This window comes from Periplaneta americana, chromosome 13, assembly GCF_040183065.1.
Source record: "Periplaneta americana isolate PAMFEO1 chromosome 13, P.americana_PAMFEO1_priV1, whole genome shotgun sequence".
NCBI lineage: Eukaryota > Metazoa > Arthropoda > Insecta > Blattodea > Blattidae > Periplaneta > Periplaneta americana.
Window position 1 is genome coordinate 147477322 of NC_091129.1, and position 21587 is coordinate 147498908.

The window sequence follows — 21587 nt, forward strand, 5'->3', positions numbered from 1 at the left end:
ATAATAATGATAATAATAATAATGATAATGATAATAATAATAATAATGATAATAATAATAATGATAATAATAATAATGATAATAATGATAATGATAATAATAATAATAATGATAATAATAATAATGATAATAATAATAATAATAATAATAATAATGATAATAATAATAATAATAATAATAATAATAATAATAATAATAATACACAACTAATAATAAGTATAGCTCTTGTATTTAAAACTCCTACTTTAGCTTTTTTCATTTTTTATGCTCAATCTCTTAAGAATTATTCTGTTAACTTCATTGACTACTCTTCGTAGTTTCTTATCGTGTAACTACTCAACATTTATAATTCCATCTCCGTTACAGCTTTAACTTTCTCTTCCCATCTAATTTTAACTCTAAAAAGAAATTTTCCTAATTTATGCAGATTGCTGGCGTTTAGGTGACCATTCATTTTTTATAAGCTACTATGGCGTTTATTTGTAGAAATTTTTTATCTACCCAACTGTGTCTCAAATCATTCGTTGCCTGACACTTAAGCGCAATATGCATTGCGTCTTCAGCTAGTCCGCACAAAGGACATTTATCCTTCTCTACGTTCCCTCTCTTATTCTTGAGTCTCCAGATACCTAATCTCCACATGCCATTCCTGTTCTCTCTTCCCTTGAATTTAGTCTAACATATTCTTCCTGTTCTCAAAACTGCGTAACCTCCCTATAGTATTTTAGTGATCCTAGATCTTTGATATTACTAAAAATATCTTGTCTCGAAATTTCGTTTGCCCTCTCTTTTACTATCCTTCCAATAGTTTTCGTGTTTATAGACCCTAGTTCTCTCCATAGCCAATTTAGACCTACTCTGTTTATTTCTCGTTCCAGCTCTTTCAGCCAATTCGATTTCCAATTAGCAGCTTTCATACAAAAGATACATGTTTTCATAACTGCCGAATTATTCCTACACAGAATATTACCTAAATATTTGATTTTTTTTTACTAGAATAATTCCCAGACTCGAGTCGGTTCCCATCTCTAGTAACGCTGCCAGGTTAGAACCATTCTCCGGTATTCCTAGAAATTTTTTACACATTTTGGCTCTTACTTTATTGATGTTTCTGCTGGATAACTTACTACCCCAGATCTCAATATTATATTATATTTTTTATTCTACTAGTGCATTATAGATGTTGACCAAATTCTTCACCCCAATATTCGGTCATTTATTTAGGCATCTGTCTACTGATTGGAGTGCATTTTTTCCTTTATTCCGTGCCATTTCATTTTGCAACTTCCAATTCTCCCTACTGTCCATTATCACTCCTAGGTACTTGAATCTGGAAATACAATCAATTGGAATTTTATTCATGTACCATTTCTCTTTTTCCTACTGATATTGATTCTTTGTTTCTGTTCTAGGTGATTCCTGTTCCGAGTGGATAATGTTCCTTTCTGCCATTGATGATGTTCACAAGCTTGTGATATTTTATACTGGTTTCACATGCCTATACTTTCCTATTATTTTATGTGTATTGTACTTCACTGATTATCTGTTTAGCACAGGAAAATATATTTTTTTCTATGTTATTGGTATCATATCATTTATAGAGTGTTTTAAGTATGTAATTGGTTCGTTGTACATTTTAAAACGAAATAGTGCTACAAGCGGAAGATTTGACGAAAGATATGTTTCTGGTTCTGCTAAGAAGAATACAAAAAACAGAGTGAAAGAATGGATGAAATGCTTTCTTCTCATAGTAATTATGACAGGTGTATACTTTGTTCTATCAATATTATTTGGAGCGCAAGTGTTCACCAAATATGAAGAAACATTCATGTTGAGTGTACTTCTTTGTGCATTGACAGTCTTTCCAACGTGTTTGAACATGGGTGCACATTCAGTTATCAATCTTCTTCTAGGACACAAACCTTCAAGTGATATTTTAGGTATGTTACACTTGAGAAATATACAGCTGACTCTTTTTGGAGCTTGGTTGGGAGCATTTGTGATTCCACTGGATTGGGACCGTCCTTGGCAAGAATGGCCTATTCCTTGCTCATCGGGTGCCATGTTCGGATTCACTGCTGCAAATCTTGTTATGTTGAGTAATGTAATGTCAAAAGTGACCAAGAAACACATTACAAAATCTGGTAGGAAAATGCGATAGTATATGTATAGGGGGACTTAATATACTTGAATACATTAACATTTCTTTTTTTCATCTGAAGGTCTGAGTAAAAAAAGACATACAAATTAGTATTATTAATTAAAGTTCTTATCTTCTATCATTTAATATGAAATTTGTTAGTAAAAAACTTGAAAGTTACATTTTAAAAGCAATTTAAATGTGAACACAAAATGATTACTTATCCCCATGTAGAGAATGCTTCTCCTCACACAGTGGACACTTGAACATGGATAATATGAATACAACTTGCTGTACTTCTTTTCATACTACATGTGAAAATTACGTGTACTCGTGTATTGTAAGTCTCCCCTACCATTTGTGACGAGTGCTGTGTAGTTTATCTGGCAGTCCCTGCTTCTTTGTAAAGCTGTCCTGTATCATGATCAGTGATGCAGTTACTGTTAATTTTGTAAGTGACAAATGAACAGCACCAGTAGATATTGTAGCAGTTTTTTTCCAAATATTGTGAAGAATACAATAATTTTTTGTACAGTATTAATAAGTATTACATAAAATTATATGTAAACGTATTATTTAAGATCCTATTTATGTGTATTATACAATAAACCATTAAACAAGGATGAGATGATACAATTCTTATTACCAACAGAAAAAAAGTATCGTCTGTAATATAAAAATATCTTCCTCTCCCCTCCCCCTTCTCCTCCCTCAGTGTGTGTGTGTGCGTGCGCGCGTGCGTGCGTGTGTGTGTGTGTTTTTTTAATATACTTGCTACACCCAGGTCTAGCATATTCATATTTAAAATAACTTTCGGAGAAATACTTTCTTCTGTAATGTATATCGCAAAAATGTGATGTAATGTGTCCCCGTGTGTGCGTCCCTGCCTCTCACTAGTGGCTAGCCACTCCTCAGCCAGATAACAGGTAGCTACCTCATACATTGATATATGTATTAACAAAAAAGCATCAGAGTACACTGGACATATTTCTTCAGAATAGCCATTAAGAATTGCAGTGAGACTGGTTTTTAACATTTGTAGTAAAATTAATTTAAGTAGGTTATGTACTGTGGTAGGTATATGTACTACTGTTCAGTAAGTGGGACAATTTTTTTTATATCGCTTGTCATCTGTTCTGATGAGTCACTAGTAAACAGATATGTAAATTAAGTTATGCAAAATGACAAAATAAAGAAATAAGTAGTGGGTACCAAGACTTACATATTTTTTCCATTCGAAAACAGAATGGTAACATGAATTAAAGTATTTTTGCTGTAAAGAAACAAATGAAGCAACATGTATTGAATTTCCAAGCTAAAGTAAAGAAAGGAATTTGTGTGCTGCGTGTCTAAACTAAATTTTAAAATGTTTCCATGTTAAATGTGCCTATAAGAGAAAAAAAGACGACATAGATAAGAATGAGTTTTACTAAAAAAATAGAGTATTAGATAGCACCTCACGCAGTGATATAAAAATGTTATAGGGAAACTTAAATACGAAGATCAGACAAGATGATGATGCATGCAAAGATTGGTAGGTAAACATAGCCACCATCAAACTACCAATGACAATGGACAGAGACTCGTCCATTTCGTGATAAGCAAGGGATGGTGATCACATCAAGAACGTTTCCACATAAGAACATACACATATACACAAGGTAACATGAATTCCACCAGATGGAAATTCATCAGATCAGACTGACTATATAGTTAATGACTGAATCAAGGTAGATTGCAATATACCTACTCGATTTAAGAAGGTACAGAAGTGCCAATTGTGACACCACTACTTGGTACGTGACAAATACAGAGTAAGAATGCAAGTAAAATAAATAAGAAAAATGGCAGTATTTACTTAAACTGCAAGTCAGTAAATTGAAAGATCTGGCAATATGTTCCCAACTACAGGACAAACTGAAAGGAACATTGCACGAGATTGATGAGAGGTATACTTACTTACTTACAAATGGCTTTTAAGGAACCCGAAGGTTCATTACTGCCCTCACATAAGCCCGCCATCGGTCCCTATCCTGTGCAAGATTAATCCAATCCCTATCATCATATCCCACCTCCCTCAAATCCATTTTAATATTATCCTCCCATCTACGTCTCGACCTCCCCAAAGGTCCTTTTCCCTCCGGTCTCCCAACTAACACTCTATATGCATTCCTGGATTCGCCCATATGTGCTACATGCCCTGCCCATCGCAAACGTCTGGATTTAATGTTCCTAATTATGTCAGGTGAAGAATACAATGCGTGCAGTTCTGCGTTGTGTAATTTTCTCCATTCTCCTGTAACTTCATCCCTCTTAGCCCCAAATATTTTCCTAAGCACCTTATTCTCAAACACCCTTAACCTATGTTCCTCTCTCAGAGTGAGAATCCAAGTTTCACAACCATACAGAACAACTGGTAATATAACTGTTTTATAAATTCTAACTTTCAGATTTTTTGACAGCAGACTAGATGATAAAAGCTTCTCAACCGAATAATAACACGCATTTCCCATATTTATTCTGCGTTTAATTTCCTCCCGAGTGTCATTTATATTTGTTACTGTTGCTCCAAGATATTTGAATTTTTCCACGCCTTCGAAGGATAAATCTCCAATTTTTATATTTCCATTTCGTACAATATTCTGGTCACGAGACATAATCATATACTTTGTCTTTTCGGGATTTACTTCCAAACCGATCGCTTTACTTGCTTCAAGTAAAATTTCCGTGTTTTCCCTAATCGTTTGTGGATTTTCTCCTAACATATTCACATCATCCGCATAGACAAGAAGCTGATGTAACCCGTTCAATTCCAAACCCTGCCTGTTATCCTGAACTTTCCTAATGGCATATTCTAAAGCGAAGTTAAAAAGTAAAGGTGATAGTGCATCTCCCTGCTTTAGCCCGCAGTTAATTGGAAAAGCATTAGATAGAAACTGACCTATACGGACTCTGCTGTATGTTTCACTGAGACACATTTTAATTAATCGAAGTAGTTTCTTGGGAATACCAAATTCAATAAGAATATCATATAATACTTCCCTCTTAACCGAGTCATATGCCTTTTTGAAATCTATGAATAACTGATGGATGAGAGGTATGCAGGAATAAAAATGAATGAAGGAAAATGCGATAGAAAATGGCAGATAATTAAATGGAAGATGTAGGAAACTGCAGTAAACATACTCGGTACTGAAAATAAAACAACTAGAAGGGATTGGTTTGATCTAGAATGTGAGAATGCACTGGAAGAAAAGAATGGAGCAATGTAAGTCTCGAAATGAATTACTATTATTATTATTATTATTATTATTATTATTATTATTATTATTATTAAAAACGAAATTTGAGGTCGGAACAGGAGGGCTCTTCTAATCCTTGAAGAGTTGATTATTAAAAAAGAAATTTGTTTGTAACACTTTGTTTACCCTTACTGTGGATAGGTTAAAGTGCGCAGTCTGAGGTGATCCTTAGGCCATTATGCTAATTTGCTTGCTTCTGTTACAGCGAAGATTACCAGCTGAAGATCTGTGACTGTTATCAATACAGTCCAGATGTTTAGTCCACAATACTGTAATGAAGATAAAGGTAAACAGAGTATATATATATTTTTCCTTTGTATGGAGGACAGGCCTGAAGACTATTGCCTTAACCCGAATGGGCTTATTGTACCTTACTGGTACCACTCCTCTTTTTATTGAATGATTATGAAGTCTAAATCGCCATACACTGCTTTCTTTGTAAGTATTGTGACTGAGTTATATGATTCCATCTGTCAATTCAGCCATATAAGCTCAGGATCTGATGAAGTTCACTAGAGTGCCTTTTCACCCTGACAGCGTACTATGTCTCCTTGGACTAGTGCCATTTGTATGCCAATCACAATATTATGCAGTGCCACGCTATCCTGGGGAGGTACTGATACTGTTGAAATGATTAGAAATATTGAAATGGAAAATAATTGGAGGAAATGGAAAAATCCCATATGCTTGCAACATTTTCACGCTGACAAACGCAGAATCAGAGAATGACACAGCTACCAAAAGTGATAGCAAAGTACTAGTATTTTACACACTACGCATACGTGGAAAGGATTGGAGAGATGGCAGGCAGAACCAAAAGACCAAGGATTGAATGAATAGAGTTTAGAAGTTAGGAATAACTCATTGTTTTTGCTCTTTTTTTATTTTTATTTTATTGGGTTATTTTACGACGCTGTATCAACATCTAGGTTATTTAGCGTCTGAATGAGATGAAGGTGATAATGCCGGTGAAATGAGTCCGGGGTCCAGCACCGAAAGTTACCCAGCATTTGCTCGTATTGGGTTGAGGAAAAACCCCGGAAAAAACCTCAACCAGGTAACTTGCCCCGATTGGGATTCGAACCCGGGCCACCTGGTTTCGCAGCCAGACGCGCTACCGTTACTCCACAGGTGTGGACTTTTGCTCTTCCCAAAGACTTTACATAAGTACAAGGTCATTAAATTTTACATTGCCATATACCATCAGAATATTGTAAATGTTTAATTCAACTTGCAAAAACATTGGAAAGCGGGACAAAATGGGAAACCGACGGACCACTCAGGACGTCATAAAAACACGACTGTTCCCGCGAAAACGGGACCTATGATCATCCTGGAGATTAATGGTACTGGTACTGCATGTTATTTAAGGTAGGCTATAGCATGTGGGAGATTCAAATTCTATACAAACTTGGTTTTCCGGCAGTATTTTAGTTTTTGGCGTTACGGAAAGGCAAATCCGCTCTTAACTCTCACTTTTTGACCTTCAGTCTACATAATGTCCGACATATTGCCTTTCCTTTGTGTTAGAGTTAGAGATGGGTAAAAAATAACACAACAGTTATTTTGGAACTGTTCCGGTCTCGGAACTGTTGCAAAAATGAACAGTAGGTCGGAACCTCCTGTTCCGAAATAACAGTGTTCCGACTCCGAGCTGCTCACTTGCCAACTGTTGCGGCCTCGCAGTACCGCGTGGCACAAGGTATGTTCCGACTCCCTCGGAACTGTTGCAAAAATGAACAGTAGGTCGGAACCTCCTGTTCCGAAACAACAGTGTTCCGACTCCGAGCTGCTCACTTGCCAACTGTTGCGGCCTCGCAGTACCGCGTTGCACAAGGTATGTTCCGACTCCCTCGGAACTGTTGCAAAAATGAACAGTAGGTCGGAACCTCCTGTTCCGAAACAACAGTGTTCCGACTCCGAGCTGCTCACTTGCCCAGCTGTTACGGGCTCGCAGTACCGCGTTGCACAAGGTATGTTCCGACTCCGAGATAACAGTCGGAACGTCGGAGCTTGTTCCGATGAACCAACGACAGCTGCAGTTACACTGTACTTGAAACTCTCACGTGGTTGGAGGGGGGCGCATGGACATTGAAATCCTTGCGGTGGCGCGAACTTTAATATCAACATTTGTAAGACTGGCCAATCATCTGTAATGTTATAGTAAGTATTCAATAATCTGTAATATTGATTCCCGCTTTATGGTTTATTTCACCATTAGTTGACTAATTCTGTTTTATAAACATTCTACAAAGTCATAAAGTACGCATACTATTATTAATTAATTGATCAGCTGATTCTATACAAAGGTTAAAGTCGTAAATGGTAATGAGTGGTTTAGTTACAATGTCTGTATGTCGTTTGTTGAGGTTAAGTCTGACAAGCACAAGTTTTTGTGCTATCTTCTCTGTTATCAAAGAACGACAAAAATGTTGTAGCATTATTTGTTGGAAACTACCCATATAAGTACTGATTTGGAGAGCGAGGTTTAATGCGAAGTTTAAATTACACTTTGGTAAAGATGCGATTCCAACATTTTACTAACCCACTGCGGGGTTTCCAGGTTTCAGTACTGCCAATATATATCTTTTTTATTTATGAAATTGTAATATTTATTATTATTATTATTATTATTATTATTATTATTATTATTATTATTATAACTGTGCATTAAGAAAAGTAAAATTAAAAATTAATGATTTGTTTTTTTTTTTTATTATGTAATAGAGAGAACAGAAATTACATACCATATGTTTTAAATGTTATGTTATTTTTTTTTACTTGGCTACCATGTCTTTATAACTTTATGTACGAAAACAAAGTGTTGTATTCTGTCCTTGTAGTCAACAGCTGTGTAATTACTAACATTAAGCTTTTGAGTTCTGTCCGCATGCACAGCAATTTTCCAAAATCGATTCGAATGTGCATTGCAGTGCCATCTATAGATAAGAATGTGTACTATGTCATGCCTGTGAGTGCTCCAGTGTGAGCTGCATGGTGTTATTTGTCTATGGTGAAGAGGGAGGGTACTGTACCGTTCGTTTGAACGACTCAACGACTCCGACTCATCACCACTGGTGACTGTTATTTCGGAACTGTTATTTGGAACATAGTATTTTTTCGGAACCGGAACAGTCGGAACTGTTCCGGGAAAAGAACAACTTCGCCCATCACTAGTTAGAGTGCAGTTGTATGCATAGTTTAGATAGCGATTAGATTTAAAGATTATTATACAAACTCGTTTTTTTATAGTTATACGTCTAATGCCAAAGAAGCCTAATTTTATTTTATTTTTAGTAACTAATTGAAAGAAAAATGTTGAAAAGTGAATACTGAATATAACTATTCTTCATGAATTTCCTATCTCCGGTACTTCCCCTAATACGACATAACAGAAAGATGGAATTATGGGTTGAACCACTTTATACTAAAAAGTGACATTCAAACATTATTGTCACCAATACAGTCTTTTTTCCCCCATATCTAGTTTTTGAGATTCTAATTAGGGAACGAAATTAATCATCTGTAGGTAGAGAAATAGCTTCTAGATATTCATGTAGAGGTGTCATAAGCACCAAAAACTGGTGTCGGGAGACAGGGATGGCTACAGTATTTTTAATTTGGGTTACCGTACCATGCTAACGACTCATTTCATATTTGCAACGTTATGTAATATTAATTAAAGCAATGAGTTAATTGAGAAGGAAGGGCTCTGGTATAAGTTTTTGAATTGCGAGCTCGTTGTTTTTGTTGAATGGTACACTGTTTAGTTTCTTTTTATTTCTGTTTTGAGTTCTCTGAATGCGTATTCTGTAAGTTTTTTGTGGTGAACAAACTGCCTATGCGAAGGTTTTCTTGGACCTACTGCGGTTTTTCGTGTCGTTTATTCATTATTGCCATGTAATCGCACCAGTAGCTGATATTATTTACTATACCGGTAAGTTTATATGTAAAACTATTATTTTTACTACTTTACACGTATTTTTATTTACTATTTTTTAAATAAAATATCCAGCGCGAGAATCTATATAGTCATTTTGAACTGATATACTCGTACGGAATAGTGGAAAATAGTATATAACTCTTGGCAACACTGGTATCGACTCCACGTCCACTGAATTGACAGCGCCGACAGCGGAGAAGAAAGGCGTGATAACGATCCGTGACTGTGGATGTGAGAAAATGAGAAGCGATAGGGATGCGAAGCTATGAAATGTCAAGGTGTTAATTTGGGTGTATTTGTTTTAGTGTGTGACATAGATATAGAAACACACGTAAAATAAAACAAAATTTTCAGAGAAGAGTTGACATCCATGGGTGAATGGTGCACTGTTCCAACATTTAGGCTAAGGTTATAATTATTATATAAGGCTATAATTATTGTGATCATGCTCGAGCATATTGTTGATTTTGTTTATAAATAATACAAGTGTTGGCAAAATTATACCTAAAATGCCATGCATAAAAATGTGGATCTGATAACTTACTTGTTTAATATAACATTTATGGAAAATTACCCGTGGTTTACTTCTGTTAAGTACTGCTAATAAATTTCTCTTCGGGTAGTTACATTGAAATACGTAGTGTGTAATTTGTCACAATGTGATAATATAACTCGCGATCGCAGATTGTACATTCTGGTCATTGTAAGGAGAAACTGCAGTATGTGCCCACCGTAGGCTATGTAATATTGTAACATAACTTGTACACTAAAAATAATATGTAAAAAATACATAATAGGCCTATTTGCAATTTTTAAATTGAAATATAAACTAGTTTTATTTTTATTGAGCAAAAATTCTTTATTGACCGACCACGATATCGTTAAGATATAATCAATTGTACAGTAGGGCCTACATGTGGCTACTTTATTCGGCTAAACTAGCGCTGAGTTAGTTCCATCCTTACTCCGCTTATGCACCTTGAATTGTCTTACAGCTCTTTCCTCAGTCATACAAACATAACGGGTATTGAAAGGTGAGAGTGAATTTGTACGAAAAGGACATTTTCTAAGAGCAATGAAAGTAAGCTTAGACGAAGCAAAATGATTTATAACCAACATAGGAAAATTGTTTATAGCCTACCTACATATGAATAAAGAGAAGAAATGTGGGTTTTTCTATAACGACACTGAAGGTTTTTTGACGAAAAAAAGAGGAAAAATAGTATAATTTTCAGAGGGGAGGTAGTTTGAAATGTGAAAAATTCATATAGGACGTCAGCCGACTTGAAAACATATTAGAAAATTGATAAAAATTGGAAAGAATTGGTGTAGATAATCTAGTGATTAGGCCTATTTAACACGTGAAACAAAGAGGTAGAACATTTCAAAATATAACGCGAAACGCACATTTCACTTTCTTAATATATGCAAGGCATACAAAAAGCCTAAACTAACCCAACCTGTCACATATTCTTATATACAAGGCATACCAAAAACCTAAACTAACCTAACCTGTCAGATTCCTGCACCAGAGTGAAAAATTCAAGTTGGAAGTTTCAGTGTTGCGTGCTGTAGAAAAGCTGGAATGTGGATTGCCAATGTCATTGAATCAGATTTGAAAGAGTTTCAGCCTATCAATTTGGAGAGTGAAATCTTTGTAAATATCTACTATTCATCCTATTTATTGAGTGGATGATAGTTCTTGTAACCCTCCCTAAATAAATGAACTCACAAACCTGTTCATAAGAGAAGGCAGGGCAGTATAAGAGAAAGAAGTCTTATGAAACAATTTAAAAGTACTTTTCTTTAAATTTGGCGCACCAAAAAGTGTACACTTCTGTCATATATTCTCAGCTCATCTCATTATTTTAGTTTTCATATGAGCAGCAACATTTCTCCAGCACATTCAGACTGACTCCATCTTTATAATTGTGCTTCCCTCCCACAAATGCTAAGAATCATGTAATTCCCAATGAACAGTAGTAAATGATCTGCACTCAACGAAGAAAGATGGACGAGTGATCAGCCCAGACTAGTGTTACTGGATGTGATAGACACTGACATGGAGAAGATGAAATGGAACAATGATAAATGTTCCTTGTATACCACGATTAGAAACAAAATACTTACAGGTGCATATCTGATAGATTAGATTTATATAATCTTATCAAAATGTCATTCACAACTCTCATGCAGGGATTGGGAGAAGACAATAAGTAATTAAAAACATAATTAAAAGAAGGTAAGAAAATAAATGGAAAAGGTTAGTGAAAGGAAAGAAAACAAAAGAAATGTTATGAAATATCCAAATTTTTGGTAATTTTTTAGTGAATTTTTGGATCTAATATTCTCAATGCACTTACGCATGTTGTCCTTCTGACCTTAGTAGTTTTAATTCTAGCTTAATTTTTCATCATCATCAACATCTTGACAGATTATAGTTAGTTTTCAATGACTGAATCTTGACTTAATGTCATCTTCATTCTTGCTTCTCAGTAGAGTCTTATCTTGTCCTTTGATTTCCGTTTTCCTCTGTTTAGTTCCGTGCATGTTAGGAGATGAGCAGCGTCCATTGTGGAGTTTTCATCTTTGCATAGTTGACAGCTTTCAGAGTTTATTATATTGATGCGATGCAGGTGGTATGCCAGGCATTCATGTCCCATGTAGAGTCTAGGCGAATATCCTGACATTATAAGTCCTTAAAGAAGGCCTACAAAAGTTTTCTTGCCTTCTCTTCACAGGACTTTCTAGTGATCTCTCTCTCTCTTGGTTTGTAATTCAAGATTGTCCTAGGAATTCTTGCACTGGATATTCCATTAATTTTTTTTTCTATCAAAAATCGTGGTTGGTTAATATAGGATATTTTGATATTTGATATTTATTTGTCAATCAACTTTTCAATTCACAGTTATGGTGGACCTTCACATTTCTGTTTTTCGATCCACTATCCCTTTAATACATATAACTCTTTTCTATTGATGTATTCTTTGCCGAGAACTTTTTGATTACTTACTAACGTTCTGTAATGACTGAATTGCTATATGTCCTTCCCCCTCTATCCTCTTGTATTCTCTCCCTCTTACCTAGGCTGTCTCCCTTCCATTTCTCGCTCACCTATTAGATATTGCATATTCCTTCCTTAATAATTTGCGTTATTTATTTATTTTCTTCTCTACCCTCAAATCCTGCCTACTCTTAATCACTGTTTTCCCGCTATTTTCTCCTACATTACTTTCTGACTTTTCCGTTCACTCTTATTTACAACACTTTTTTTTTTCTATCCTCTGTTTATTTACATATTTATCACTTTCTTTTCGCTTCAGTCCTAAATTTCCTACTTTATTACCTCTTTCCATATATTTATTTCTATAACACTCCTACAGTTGAAGTACCCCTGATACTACTCCCAGCCCATAACACTGAAAAATTGAAATATCTAATTCACTTAATTACCCTTGCAATTTCTCTCTCATTCCACTTCACATTTTTGTATTCATTGTTTGATAGTCTATCATATTCCACTCTTACCCTATCTTCTTACAATATAGGGTATTATAACAGATACTTATAATATATAAAAATTGTGTTTATTTACAGATGAAGGTAGTGACCAACTAATGAGAACACTGGCAAAGGACGTAAGTTTCCAGTGATTCCTACTATTTCATTTAGAGTCTAGCTTCTCCCATAGATGTGCAAAATGTATGATATTACCACAGTCTACTATATACAGTCACGAAGCTTGAGTTTTGAGGGTGCTAGAAACAATAGACTGTGCCGGTTCTATTTCGCATTGTCTGTAATGAGGCGATATTAGCGATCCTAGTGGTGAGCAACTATCTAATGTTTGCATATTTACTACATATTGAGCTTCGTGACTATATACTAGACTGTGGTATTACTAGTAGCACAAGAAAGCCTTGCTTTTCAGGGGTCTTCTCTTTGGCACTTACAATCTTTTTGATGTCTAGTCTATCATACCTATACATTTCTATATGGAACAGACTTGTCAGGTATACCCTAAGCACATTTTTCTTTAACTTAGTTATTTAACGATGCTGTATCAACTACTAGATTATTTAGTATCAGTGGGATTGGTGATAGCAAGATGAGGCCGACGGTTTGCCATAGATTACCTAACAGTCTCTTCAAGGTTGGAGAAAACCTCGGAAAAATCCAACTCAGGTAATCAGACCAAGCGAGGATAGCCCCGTACCTGAGTGCAACTCCAGATCAGCAGGCAAGCACCTTAGCTGACTGAGCTACACTAGTGGCTCGCTAAGTAGACTTAAGAAAGCAAGTAGCATATTTACTTTATACAGAGTATAGTATAAAGAAGAGCTATTGTAAGACTTGCAGTGACAGTTTACTCTAAAACAATACGACTATCTTCGTTTTGTTTTTTTTTTTTTGTTACTTAGAATTTTACTAGGTTATTTTACGATGCTTTATCAACAGCTTAGGTTATTTAGCATCTGAATGAGATGAAGGTGATAATGCCGGTGAAATGAGTCCGGGATCCAGCACCAAAAGTTACCCAGCATTTGCTCATATTGGGTTGAGGGAAAACCCCGGAAAAAACCTCAACCAGGTAACTTGCCCCGACCGGGAATCGAACCATGGCCACCTGTTACTTAGAATAAGTTGATGAAAGAGGAAATAAAGATTTGCTAGGAGAATTTAATTATTATGCATAGGATTATTTTTTCTTCTTTTCGATGCGAAATTTTTCTAGTGCACCAAACCAAGTAGTCCTAGTGCTCCATTGTTAAAACCACTAAAGCAAAATGTTGGAAATGATTCAATCTTCTCTATTTTCAGGAGAACTTGGACAGAAGAGGTCCTAGACCACGGAGATCCATACATTCCTCTGAAATGAACAGGAAACCTCCTGTTAGGAGGAGTCCAAGGCAGTATCAGAATGAAAAATATGCAAGTGCAGAAAATTTGACTTTTGAGGATGATGAGGTGTCAGATGATGTGGATGAACAGTACAGAGAAGTTAATGTTGAAGTTAAGGAAGATCCAAAACAAATTAATGAGAAACTTCGTTATGGTTGGAAATATGAAGTTATCCATCCTGATGAACCATTAACTTCACGTCCACATTTATCGAAATCTGAGGCTGCAGCACGTAATTACAGCACATCTTCAGGACATGGGACCCAAAAGAAGCATGGGTCACATACAAGGAATGCCACACAGCAAAATAATTTGACATTTAATCACATGATAATAGGTTTGGCTTTTGCATTCTTCATTTGGATTGTCTTCCCTATTTTCAGTGGAGATGCAGACAACAAACAAAATACAAAGTTCATGGGCTCAAAATCAGAACGTGAAGAGAACTTGGCAACAGAGATAAAGCTTATTCGTGATGAGTTTCCTTCGCAGTTGAAAAACATTTGGTTTGAATTTTCTGCTGGCATACAGAAAGTGCAAGAAAACCCTAACAGGCCATCAGTATTTCTCCTTCTTCATGAGACAGATGGAGAAACACCAGTTTGTTTGGCACAAAAAATTGCCAACATCGCCACACAATTTCTCAATGCTGACAAACCAGATCCGCTTGTACTTGATGGAAAAGATCTTGAAAATAATAAAACTTTGGCTGAAGACTATGGAACATTAATAGAAGAAAATCGCCTAGAAGTGGAAGAGAGACGCACTATGGTAGTAAAAAATCTTCATAAGGTACCTGCTGTAGTGGCCCAGTCTTTCCATTCTTTCTGTGATACTGTCACACCGCTTGTGGACAGAGCGGTGTACTTATTCACCATGAAAACCAGAGAAGACTACCAGTCTGTGAATAATCCCACTGAACTAGCAGAGAAAGAATTGACCAGGTTATGGAAGAAACATTTGAGTGAAGATATATTGGCACCTCTTGTGGTTCGAATCACAGATACAGTTATGTTCGTAATGCCTGAAAGTAACCTTACTTCATGTAACATGTAGAGGACAGCACGAAATATTCTGTAAAGTAAGAACAGTTGTAAAGTTAATATTTTAACATTATCATGCAAGGGCTGTGAGAGGATCCTACAAGTATAATTATAGTATTGTCGTATATATTTTACACAGTGAGAACCCGAAATCTTTTAAAAAAAGTGAAACTAGTTCCAACAAGCCCTTTTCATCAATACAGTTTTAATTATTATTGCTAGAATTCAGACATATCAATATTAATATTCTTCAAACCTGTAGTCAATATTCATACTAATTGAAACAATATTCACTGAAGTCTGACTTAAAATCAGACATTAGATGAAGTTTATCATTTAATACATTAGCTACACCTTTCATTTGTTGCACCAAGGCATGTTGATATACTGTAAACTGGGGTAAAGAGGATCACATGTGGTAAAGTGGATCATATGTGTATTGCTTAGATAAGTCAGCGCCACATGGATCACACATGCAAAGAAAACTTTTCTTCTATAAATGCCACTAAAAATAGTTTTCTTTGCATGTGTGATCCATGTGGTGCTGACTTATCTAAGCAATACACATATGATCCACTTTACCACATGTGATCCTCTTTACCCCAGTTTACGGTATAATGCAGATGAATAAAAATGAACTATGTAAGAAACTAGGCCAAAAAGGATGAACTAGGTAAGAAAGTAGGCCAAAGAGGTTGGATTGATGATATATTGGGTGAAAAATAAGCATTATCTGTGGCAGGTCAAACCGATGGTGCTGGTGAACAGGTGTCAGAAAATCCGCATTAAAGTATAAGTTAAACTTATCTGTGAGGGTTTCTCTCGTAAGTTATTACTAATAAACACTTAAAAAGTGAAAGTAATTCATACATTTCTGACATCTGTTTATGAAATGAACCATTACACTACACAAAAATAAAATGAGATTAGGGTCAGGTTCTCTACAATATACACTATTCAGTATCTCCTATTCCTGGATGCAGGATTACCTGGTTTAAGTTTTTTCACTACAGTAATTTTATAGGTTAATGCTTCAAAATACTATTCTTCACACAAGAACATTTGTCTTCATGCTGTAGTTGCTTTCTTTGCTTCAGAAAAATTTCGTGATCAGGTATTTGTTTGTTGGTCAAGAATACATGAAGGGAAATTTCAAATTCAGATGTGAAAGAAAGATTGTTGATGTCTCTTTTGGCTGTTAGATTTTCGTTCAAAATTTAATTAATCTACCTGCATTTGTTGGATATTATTTTTTTAGTAAGTATGGCTCCTACGATGTTTTAAAGAACTACCTTTGATCTGCCCACATTAGTTCTTGTATAATGAATACTGAATGAATGATGTTAATTCCGGCGTAAGTGGAGGATATAGATAAGAATAGGTTTACCCTTTCTGTAGTTACATTTGCATATTTTCTTTTAGTGTCCATTTTTAGTTTATTTCAACTCCTGAATCCTGCAACTATATGAACCATATCAGTAATAGTGTAGATCGTTTTGATAGATATAAATAGTACCCACTTATTAGTTTAACTTTTGAGAACAATTTCTTCACTTCATAAATTTCGAAACTTTTTTTTTTAATTGAAAGGGTACTGTAAATATGTCTTCTTGAAGGCAGATTTTGCTTTATCAACTTCTGCCAAAAGATGACAGTAAGCATCTCTTGCCATTACATTATAGTGATTCTCTATCTGTCTTAAGTAATTTTTATGTGAAACACACTTTCCACTTCCCCAAATTTTGTTTCTTTTCACCACTCGTTGAACAGTAGAACATAAAGGTTACTAAGTCATGCATACTGGCCAATCATAAACTGAGAAAAATGGAAGACAGTACACAACTTAGGGTACACATCAGAACTCCCAAGTACAGGTCCGAATATTGGTAGTTCTGCTACTCAAAACTGTATAAACACATTAATTTAAATCATTTTTCGGTTATAACTAGATTATATGAATAAAGTACAGTTTATTCTGGATATAACTTATAGAAATTGGTATTAAATCGCTTTATTGGAACTAGTTTTAATTAAGAGTTTTAATGGATTTCGAGTCTAATAGGAATTGGTATATGTTGTTCAAAAGTATTCATTTTTATGTATTACTATATGATGAGATGATAATATGTTAAGAAATACTGTTCATATTGAATTCATGTCGTTTGTTTTTCATGTTAATGAATTTATTGTATAGTCTAAGTACAGCAGTAAATATTATGACTGAGAGCAATATACTGTTATTTTAAATTCCAATGTATTACATTACTTGTACTTAACTCTCTAATCGATATATATTAAATAATAAGTGACAAAACTCTTACTGTAACATGACCAGTTTTAGGAATAAAAGGTTAATTTTGATTGGCACCGAGATAATATGCAGCTAAATGTAATGAGATCAGATTTCATGTATTGATACTTTACAAGTAGGCGAAGTTACACATTATGAAATATGTAGACTAATTGATAAGTACAAAATAAGCCTGATATGTAAGACAATTGACGGAATTAATTTTTGAAGAGAGCTATGCAGTATGTGTAAACTAAAGTATTATACAGTCATTAATAAATAATCACACATTGACGAAATGGTGTCGATAAGCAGAATGTAAAATAGGCTGGCTGGTATTAAAAAAAAAAAGAGGTTAAATTTATTTATTGTAACCAAAAAAATGTATATTTTGACTTTTCTTCATTCTGTGTAACATATTTCATTATAATCCGGTTTTTTTCTCTCTCTCTTTTCCATATAAGACTGCTGGCAATTCAGTTTTAATCTGTGTTTAGGAGAATAATACATTCTTTTGGTATGACAAAAATGTTGACATGTTGGCTAATTCTACTACCGTCAGAGAATTGAGAGCCTTTGTAATGTTTGTAAAACAGTGCTAGAACACTGTTTAACTTTGTCTGTTGTGCTGTAAATTATTCTGAAAGACTCAAAAGAAAGATTGTGTTCACTAGCTAAATTATATATAGGAAAATAGTGCATACTGGTTCATGAAGTTAACTTTACAAGTAGGTGAAGGTTATACAGTATTTTTCTACATACAATTACTCTGGCATAGATAAGTATGAGAGTTAATTCTTTCATCATTATTATTATTACTACTATTATTATTGATACTATTATTATTTTGTATGACAACAATGATTTGAATATTGTATTTACTCGAGTACGAGAAAAGTAAGTAAGAAAGTACGGCATATGGTTGTTTAATATACAATACAATTAATATCATAAACAAATGGACCAATATTCAATACATAAGTAAGCAGCAATTTGATGCAACAATAACATTTCAAATAACATTGTTGCAAATAAAGTAAATTTTCTTGTTTTCAATTTGTAATTTTAGTCTTAATTATTTTTTCTTTTTGAAAAGGTTTTAATTGGGCAAATCCAGAAATGCATGTTGGGAGGCTGGTGGGAAAAATACCTTTGGGGAGGATAATATTATAATGAATTTGAGGGTGGTGGAATATGATAATAGAGATTGGATTAATCTTTCTAGGAATGGGGACCGATTGCAGGTTTATGTGAGGGCGGCAATGAACTTGCGGGTTCCTTAAAAGTAAGATAAAGTTTTTTAATTGGAAAAACAAGAACTGCTGGTGGAAGATGTTGAACATTCCAGTAAGAAATGCTTACTTTCACTTGAAACAGTGTATCTAAATATCAAATCAGTGTCATACTGTTCATTATTGTGATCTGTATTTATGCTGTCGACAATGGAAAAAACTGCCTAAATAAAAAATAAAAAAAAAATTGTGTTACATTCCATTTCTTTCTTTCACCATTAATTTTCCCTCTGCAGCTTTTTATAAATAATACTTTAGAACCTCCTTTTCTGTCCCCTGGCTATCTGTTTTGAGATTAACTGGCTAAGTTTCGTTTTTATTTTATTATTATTATTTTTTTTTAGACAAGCAAACTGTATAATTATATGAAACAACAAGATAGAATACTGGTATCTCGAGTGAGACTACAGTTTTTGCAAACAATGCAGGAATAATGGGCAGGAGGGACTAAAGTTGGCAGATGGAAATATTTTTGTAGGATTGTATTTGCCTCAAAATGTGACGTCGGTCTAGGGTTGCCTGATTATATGTTTTCCGTAATTTGAGGGCTATCTGTTTTTTATTTCCCCCTGCAATTAGTTTCAACAGGGAGTTTGTTAGGCTTATATGCAGAGATATATTTATATACTGCTACAGTCGGGACAGCACTAACTCAGCTACAAATTTTTTATGAGTGGCAGCAGCTGTGAGGGGCTAAACTACCAGATTACAATCACACCCTTGTTTCTTCACTGAGTGAGCAGTAAAGAAAATTTTGCTACGCAAAATGGCATTCGCTGTTACAGCAAAGCCAAAGCGCAGTCAGTCAGTAAGGTGTTCAATGTTTTTGCAGCTTTAGCACTGTCCCGGTTGAACGCAACGTATGTGTATCTGCACTATTTAAAGGTATATTGTTTCACATATACTAAACAAGTAATACAAAATTACTTCAGGCTGCCAAATCATCTTTTAAATATAAGTGATGTCAGCAATGCTTCAAGTTTTCCTAGGTATGAACAGTTTTATTACATTTATACTGCAAATATTTATGTAGACCTAACATACGGGTTATGTAAAATTAATTTTATAATGTAGTAGTCTTCTAATGCTTAAATGCTTGGATATATTCCATTTGCTTTCTTACTTCCCAATAAAGTACAGTCAGCATTCTTGTAGGTGAAGTCATGAGAGCTAAACAATTTGAAAGGTGATCCTTATTCACTGTAGTATTGTCTTGACGACACAGGATACAATTTGGAGATTGAAGATTGCAATTTTATAAAAGTGTGCAGCCAAAATGTCATAACCTGTCAATAACCTAAAGTTGCTACAGCATCACGTCTTGATTGTTCGAGAATTAAGTATTTATTTTGCCCATGATTTGACATTACTTTGAATTTTGAAGTGCTCTAACAGTTCTATCTGGAAGTTTCCTTTAAGTATAATTTTTGCAGAATGATGGGGAAAAGTTTGATTTGGTTTCTGTAAAATTTTGGTGCCCTTTTTTGCTAACATCTATATACGAGGTCTGTCTAAAATGTATCCGACCTTAAATTTTCCCGCGCAAAGTAGTGATTCTAAGGTGGCGCCACTGTGCACGGTGGAAGGAGGAACCGTAATGCGCATGCTTGAATTTTTTCACCGCATTCGCTTGTGCCAGTCACTGGCTGGTGGTCGCCAAGTAAGGTGCTGTTGTAAGTGTTTGTTGGATTTAGTTTTCTCGCAAGATGACTGAATGAATTGAGCAAAGATACTGCATCAAATTTTGTCAAAAGCTTGGTGATTCTCAAAGTCAAACAATTCGTAAGATTCAGCAGGTGTTTGGGGAAGATGCGATGGGTGTAACACAAATTAAGGAGTGGTTTAACCGATTCAAAGATGGCCGCACATCAGCGGAGAGTGAGCATCGTTGTGGCAGGCCTCAAACTGCTCGGAGTGCAGCTGTTGTTGAAAGGGTGCGAAATTTGGTGATGGCCAATCGTTGTTTGATCGTGCGGGAGATTGCCGAAGAGGTTGGAGTGAGTAAAGATTCTGCACATGCAATTTTGCGTGATGATTTGAACATGAACCGAGTGGCTGCGAAATTCGTGCCCAAGTTGTTGTCCCCGGAACAAAAAGACCTCCATCGTGATGTTGCACAGGACCTTCTGGACACCGCCAACACTGATCCTGGGTTTCTGAACACCGTGATAACTGGAGATGAGTCATGGGCGTACGGGTACGACCCAGAAACAAAAAGACAGTCGTCGCAATGGAAGCATCCCGAGTCTCCTAGGCCGAAGAAAGCGTGGCAGGTGCGAAGCAAAATCAAAGTGATGCTGACTGTTTTCTTTGATGTCCGTGGAATTGTGCATCATGAATACGCACCGGAAGGACAAACGGTGACAAAGGAGTACTATCACGATGTTCTCCGGCGAGTCTGTGATGCAGTTTGGCGCTAAAGACCAGACATGTGGACGGCGAACAACTGGCACTTGCATCACGACTACGCCCCCGCACATTCATCCCAATTGATCCACACTTTCTTGGCCAAACATGGAATTACAACCGTTCGCCAACCTCCCTGCTCTCCAGACCTGGCTCCTTGCGACTTCTGGTTGTTTCCAAAATTGAAGACACCACTGAAAGGATCCCGTTTTGAGAGTAGAGAAGAGATAATGCGGAACGCGACGACGGAGCTGAACACCATTCCAAAA

General features: G+C 35.4%; 1 protein-coding gene across 4 annotated transcripts; it reads left to right on the plus strand.

The window, feature by feature from the left end:
• Positions 1-9553: 9553 nt before the first annotated feature.
• Positions 9554-16840, plus strand: TORIP (Torsin interacting protein). Of its 4 annotated transcripts, none has more exons than XM_069844444.1 (3): positions 9554-9663; positions 12983-13023; positions 14207-16840. In XM_069844444.1, the coding sequence occupies exons 1-3, from the start codon at positions 9651-9653 to the stop codon at positions 15341-15343; spliced, it is 1191 nt and encodes a 396-aa protein (XP_069700545.1). In that variant the 5' UTR covers positions 9554-9650; the 3' UTR covers positions 15344-16840. The 4 variants fall into 4 exon arrangements, with proteins under 4 accessions (XP_069700545.1, XP_069700546.1, XP_069700544.1 ...); XM_069844445.1 differs by having other exon boundaries at positions 9576-9793; XM_069844443.1 differs by lacking the exon at positions 9554-9663 and adding an exon at positions 9838-11517.
• The last annotated feature ends 4747 nt before the right edge of the window (positions 16841-21587 follow it).

Excerpts from the sequence above, each read along its gene's own strand:
- TORIP (XM_069844443.1), top strand. The coding sequence starts at position 11,448 with ATGGAGAAGATGAAATGGAACAATGATAAATGTTCCTTGTATACCACG. Across the intron at positions 11,518-12,982 it reads TAGAAACAAAATACTTACAG|ATGAAGGTAGTGACCAACTA; the intron begins GTGCATATCTGA and ends GTTTATTTACAG. Across the intron at positions 13,024-14,206 it reads TGAGAACACTGGCAAAGGAC|GAGAACTTGGACAGAAGAGG; the intron begins GTAAGTTTCCAG and ends CTCTATTTTCAG.